The sequence below is a fragment of the Gracilinanus agilis genome, chromosome 1 (assembly GCF_016433145.1).
Source record: "Gracilinanus agilis isolate LMUSP501 chromosome 1, AgileGrace, whole genome shotgun sequence".
NCBI classification, from domain to species: Eukaryota; Metazoa; Chordata; class Mammalia; order Didelphimorphia; family Didelphidae; genus Gracilinanus; species Gracilinanus agilis.
This window is the reverse complement of record NC_058130.1, coordinates 95,732,435-95,738,619: the sequence shown is the minus strand read 5'-3', so window position 1 is coordinate 95,738,619 and position 6,185 is coordinate 95,732,435. Positions and strand designations below refer to the sequence as shown.

Here is a 6,185-nt window from a genome sequence, read left to right as displayed (position 1 = left end):
TCCTTCCTTCCTTCCTTCCTTCCTTCCTTCCTTCCTTCCTTCCTTCCTTCCTTCCTTTTCTTGTCTCTCTGACTCTGTCTCTCTCTCTCTCCCTTCCTTTCTCCTTTCTGTCTTTCCCTTCTCTGTCCAATCATCTATTTATCTATCACATATTCCTGGGATTCAGCCTCAGGTCCTCTGACACTAAATTCAGTAGTCCTTCCATTGGTCATAGTGCCTCTATTCTTTGTTCTCCCCCACACTTCTTACTTTTATGAATCTTCCTGGTTTTCCAGGGCCTCACTTTGTGCCTATCTCTCCCAGAAAGGCTTATTCTACTGATTCCCATCCATGCTAGTGTCTTCCTTCTGTTGATTGTCTCCAATTTATTCTGAATTTAGTTTGTTTGTACAGTTGTTTGACTGTTGTCTCTCCTTTTAGATTACATACTCCTAGAGGGCAGGCATTGTCTTTTGTCTTTTTTTGTATCCCCAGCAGCAGTAAGCACAGTGCCCAGCATATTATTATTATTATTATTATTATTATTATTATTATTATTATTATTATTATTATTATTATTATTATTATTATTATTATTATTATTATTATTATTATTATTATTATTATTATTATTATGCCTGTGTATTGGTTCCAAGGCAGAAGAGTGGTAAGGGCTAAACAATGGGTGTTAAGTGATTTGTCCAGGGTCATACAGCTAGGAAGTATCTGAGGCCAGATTTGAGACCAGGACCTCCTGACTCCAGACCTGGTACCCTATCCACTGAGCCACCTAACTGTCCCTCTGACACATTACTGACTGACTGACTCTAAACCTGGGCCATGCTGACCTTTTACAGAAGCCACTTTCTGAATCACAACAAAGAAGGCCTTTTGCCATTCTACTTATGGAATCTTGTCTCCCTTTACTCACCTGAGGGCTCCTTAGGGGCCAGGGACAGCATCTTATTCTTGTGGATCCTACCACCAAGTAGGACACAAAAGAGAGCCTTGATAAAGTCATCTTGAATTAAGTGGGGGTTGTTTTGGAAAGATCTTCTGGGATACTCTGTCCTGTGGACCCAGGCTCAAAGTGACAAAGAGGAGCAGGAGTTGCCAACAGAGCTGGCACTTGGTTTTAGGGCCAGCCAGTCCCTAGCACATGTCCTCTGGCCTCCTTGATCTGGCTGAAGCCAGGGTTTCTTGGGGTCACTGGGAAATGTCCCAGGGACTTGGCCTTTCTTGGTCTGCCCCAGGGCCTCTCTTGCTCCTTCCTTTTTCTCTGGGTGGAGTTCCCCCCTCCAACTTTAAGCTGACAGGCCCCTTTACGATTCTGTCAGTCCCACACTGCTAGTCCCGCCAAATACTGGGCAGGGCCAGGCGGGAGGAGGTTGGAAGGAGAGTTCCCACACCACCCCACCCTCCCAGCTACACCATGCCTCCTCCCAGACATCCTCCCTGGGCCATGAGCTCATCTCAAAATAGCCCATCCCCACGTGTGCTCAGTGTTTTCCCTGGTTGACAACTGGGAAAAGGAGGAAGGGGATGGGCCTCCCAGAGCTTTCTTCAGTCATTATAATAATAATAGCTCATACTCATACTACAGCATTAGAAAGCATGTAAAATGGGTTCCTCACAACAGCCCTGTGAGGTACATATACCTCATATGATTGTGGCCATTTTACAGATGAGGAAACTGAGGCTAAGTAAGGTCACATAGCTAGTACTCATGTATGGTTGGAGTGTAGACCCTTATCTCTCCTGACTCCTGAGTCTAGTCTGTGCTGGTTCCATTGCTTTATATTGCCACAGTCAAGAGGAAAGGAAAGATCCATTTCATAGATGAGGAAAAACCAACCATGAGGGAAGTTGAGCAATTTGGCCAGTGTCATGCAGGAGGTGTCTAAGGTGGGCCTGGAATTCAGATTTTCCTGAATCAAAGTGGATCACTCTAAACCACTGCATTACCTTTTGTTGTTCAGTCTTGTCCGACTCTTCATGACTCCTTTTGGGGTTTTCTTGGCAAAGAACTTGAAGTAGTTTGCCGTTCCCTTCTCCAGTTCATTTTACAGGTGAGGAAACTGAAGCAAACAGGTTGAGGGACTTGCCCAGAGTCACACGGCCAATAAGTGTCTGAGGTTACTCAGAGCCACCCAATTAGATCATTTCTAAAGTTTTTCCAGCTCTGAACTCTATAAGGTTAGGACCCCCAACAACAGTATCTTTTTAGAGAGTCCATGAGGTCAAGTTTTCAGGATAATACTAAGCGGTTTTCCTTTTTCTAATCCAATCAGCGTAGGCAGATAGACCCACCTAACGGGATGGGCTGCAATAATTTTTAAGTGTAAAGGGGTCTTGAAAGCAAGCAAGTCTGAGAACCACTGAATGACACATTTCCGAGGTGCTTTCAGCTCTGAATCCTATAAGGTTTACAATAACCAGCCATGGGCTAAGCATATACCTACAACTCAGACTAAAGGAAGCCTCATTTCTTCACACCATGGGAGTGTCAAGGAAAGGCCACCTCTGATCAAATGACTTTTTCTGGGTTTCTTTCCCTAAATGTAAGGAAATCTTGTTCTGCCGTTGACTATTCACACACTGCTTGGGAAGGACCGGACCAGGCTAAAGAGGAAATAGGAGGATTGGAACTCGTAAGCTTTAGGATTCTAAGCTGCAACTCTTCACCCTTTTAGGGGCCTCTATCCCACCTCTTGGGGACATTCTATCTCCCCTCCCCCCCTTTCTTGGGCTGAAGAGGCATAGATCCACACCATTGTGACCTAACGTTGGCTCCGCCAATCCCCACCCCCCTAACTCTCAGCCTTGAGAGCCGGTCCCCAATTGGTCGCCGACCCCTATAAAACCTACCTCCTTGCCTTCCTAGCTTCTCAGAGAAGATGTCAGGTTGCTAAGCGGGGATTAGGTGTGGTGGGTGTGGGAGAGAACGACCCCGGGGAAGCCTTGCGGCCTTAGCGGCCGTCCCCCCCCACCAGGCGACTGGGCCACGGTTGGGGTGGGGGGCCGGGTGGGGGGTGGAAAAAGGAGCAGGAGTGGCTGGGGGCTCCGGAGGTCAGCGCCCCTGGGGGAGACCGAGATGAAGAGTGCCACTTCGCCTGCTGTGGCCACTGCCATGGCCCAACCCCGACCGGAGGGTCCCCTTGTTGGCTCTGAAAGCAAAGGGGTCGAGGCCGCTCCCACCCTGGTTCCGTCTGGGGAAAAGAAAGTGCTGGCGACCAAGGTCTGGGGAACGGTGAAATGGTTCAATGTGAGGAACGGTTACGGTTTCATCAACCGGGACGACACCAAGGAAGACGTCTTCGTTCACCAGACGGCCATCAAGAAGAACAACCCGCGCAAGTACCTGCGGAGCGTTGGGGATGGCGAGCCTGTGGAGTTCGATGTGGTGGAAGGAGAGAAGGGGGTGGAGGCCGCCAATGTCACCGGGCCTGGTGGCGCTCCCGTGCAAGGGAGCAAGTATGCAGCTGACCGCAGCGAGTACCGCCGGGGGCCACCCCGCAGCAGCGGGGGTCCGCCACCACAGGCACCCCGCAAGAGCCGCGCCAGCTGCCCGAGAGCGGAGGGCCCCGAGAAGCCCAGCGATGGGGCTCCTCCGGCAGGGGAGCATGAGACTTGGAAGAGCTGTGTCCCCCGCCGTCCATCCTACCCCCTGCACTTTGCCCGTCGGTCACAGTACGTGGCTCTGGCTCTGAGACGAGGTCCGGCGGATGGCGCTGACACGGAGCTGGCGGGCAGCGGGGAGCAGAGCCGCGTGGGCCGACGTAGTGGCTTCCGCGAAGGGAGGGCCCCGCTGCGTGGAGCCGGGGCCGGCCGATGGGGACCCACCGTGCGGGCTGAGGGTCCGGAGGATGAGAAGGAGAACCACAAGGGCAAGAGGATCCGCAGCCAGCAGTCACCACAACGCCGTTTCCGCCGCCACTTCAGTTACCAACATCGCAGGCCTGGCAACCCCAGGCCTTCGGAGGGTCGAGAGGCCAAGGCTATGCCCAATGCTGACATCGGGTCCCAGGCCAAGGACAACAGCCTGGAGAGTGGACACGCATAGAGGCCACTGCCCAGGGCAAGCCCACCCCACCAGCAAACCATGGACCAGCTTTTAAGCAGGAAGGGGGAGGGAGACCCTGCGATTCCAGCCTGAAAAACCTACCAACGCCTTAGTTTGAGTTTTCTGTTGTTGTTGCAAATGACCAGGAAGGAGAGACACACATCAGAGAGGGAGAGAAGGGACATACCTGGGAGGCAGTAGTGAACCTTATGTTACTCTCGTGGGGTTTTTTGTTTTGTTTATTTCTCTCCCCTTCCCCCCCTCCCCCACTTTTTCCCATTTGTGTTTTAAGTTTTAGTTATTTTGGAAATTCCCTTGTTGATTTCTTTCTCCCAGATCCCTCTACCTCCCCACCTTCTCCCCACACACACACCCCAACCCCCTACAATGGCGTGGAGTATCTGTTTTTTATTTGCTTTTTTCAAGATACTGGTGTGGTTTGGTTTCTTTCCTGCCCCTCCATCCCCTCTCAAATGAGTATCTCCCTGGGCAACCCCCCCCACCCCTCCCCCTCAGGCAAACTCGCAGGCACACATTAATAAAAAAGGTCTTAATTTTAAAGAAAGTTGCCATGTCTCTGATTTGACTGCTGCATGGGAATCTGTGTTTCCTGGGTTGGGAAGGTGAACCGCAGGAGGAGGGCAAGTGGAGCCTTGGTGAAATTCTCCCTCTAAAGGAACAAGAACCAAGGAGGAGCATTGGCCACAGAATCATATATATTCCCTCCGCTGAACTGTTGGAGAAGTATTTGGCCAGAACTGGATATAGGTATAGATATAGATAGGTATAGATATAGATATGTAGATGTAGATATAGATTTCCCCTCATCCCCAAATGTTCTATTTGTTACCTATGGTTGAATATACTCAAGAATTGTTGAAGTGGGACTTTGTCCCAGGGCAACAAAATTTAGAAGTGCTAACAGTACCCTAATCCTTTAGCAGCTTTAGATACAGGAGCTATTTAACCTAATTATAACAAGGTTTTATAAGTAGCCAAAACTGGAGATTTCTTCCCATAAAACTACATCTCAAGAGAACTCTCTGGAATTGTGACCTGTATGTATCTCTTCACCATAGGCACTTGCCCCTAGCACAAAATTGCTGGTTATAGCTCTGGTACATAGGGAGCTGAGTGGGATTCTGGATGTCTGACTTTCAGCCTTTTTATTCTTTATCAATCCAGAACTGCTCAATGCACTATGTGAATCCTAATAAGTGACTTTCCCTAACCCAGAATTGTTTTTAATTCAAAAGTAATGATCATAAAGTCCTTTCTGGGTTTGACATTATAGGACTTTTACCCACCCAGCCTGATTTACTTTCCTCCTCCTGGTCTCTAGCCTTGGTTTATTTTCAGGGGGTTTCAAATGAGCAGGATTTTATACCTTTGAGATGTTTTTAATGTCTCTTATATGTCTGACCCTGTGTTAGGAACTATAGAGGAGACAGGATGAGATTTGGTCTCTGTCCTTGAGGGATTTCATAGTCTGGGGAAAGAAAAGATTCATAAATTGGGGACAGGAATGCTAATCAAGGTGGAAGAGAAACACAAGGCTGGCTCCAGCTGAGATCTAGGTTGTATAGCTCTCATTATACTGTTAGAAGAGGAAGGTAGAGTGGGATTGGGGTGCTCAGCAGAAACTTCTTGGAGGAGGTAACCATTCTTGATTTTACATCAAAGATTGGAGTCTTAGCATTCAAAGTCAAAGCATCCAAAACCCTCTCTTTCTCATCCTACTATTTCTTAAGTATTCAATATTATTTTTCCTAAGACACAAGAGTAAGAGGAGAGAGTGGAAACAGCCAAACAGATCTTTTCTAGAGAGAGGATCTACTTTGAAGGATGAAGTGGTCTGCTTTGGAGGTGGAGAGATGTAAAAGCAAGAGATAAGAGCCTGTTTTGAAGGGGACGGTTTGAATTTGGGTAATGCCTCAGACCTGGGGGGTGGGGGTGAAGTGTAGGGAGGGGGAAAGAATTGTGAGCTGGAGCCTTTGTTCCCATAGCAATAGAACATGACTGCACACACCCTAGGACTGGAAGAGCATTGTGACATGTGGCCCACCTCCATCCATACCTTTAGCTAATGTACCTAGGATTTGGGGTAGAGAGGGATGAAGAGAAGATAGAAAGAAAACAAGTT

At 48.6% G+C, this 6,185-nt stretch overlaps 1 protein-coding gene across 1 annotated transcript; it reads left to right on the top strand.

Moving 5' to 3' along the window:
- Window positions 1-3,073: 3,073 nt before the first annotated feature.
- On the top strand, window positions 3,074-4,042 carry LOC123247933 (Y-box-binding protein 1-like). Its single transcript, XM_044677025.1, has one exon. The coding sequence runs from the start codon at window positions 3,074-3,076 to the stop codon at window positions 4,040-4,042; it is 969 nt and encodes a 322-aa protein (XP_044532960.1).
- The last annotated feature ends 2,143 nt before the right edge of the window (window positions 4,043-6,185 follow it).

Coding starts and splice junctions, on each gene's coding strand:
- LOC123247933 (XM_044677025.1), top strand. CDS start 3,074: ATGAAGAGTGCCACTTCGCCTGCTGTGGCCACTGCCATGGCCCAACCC.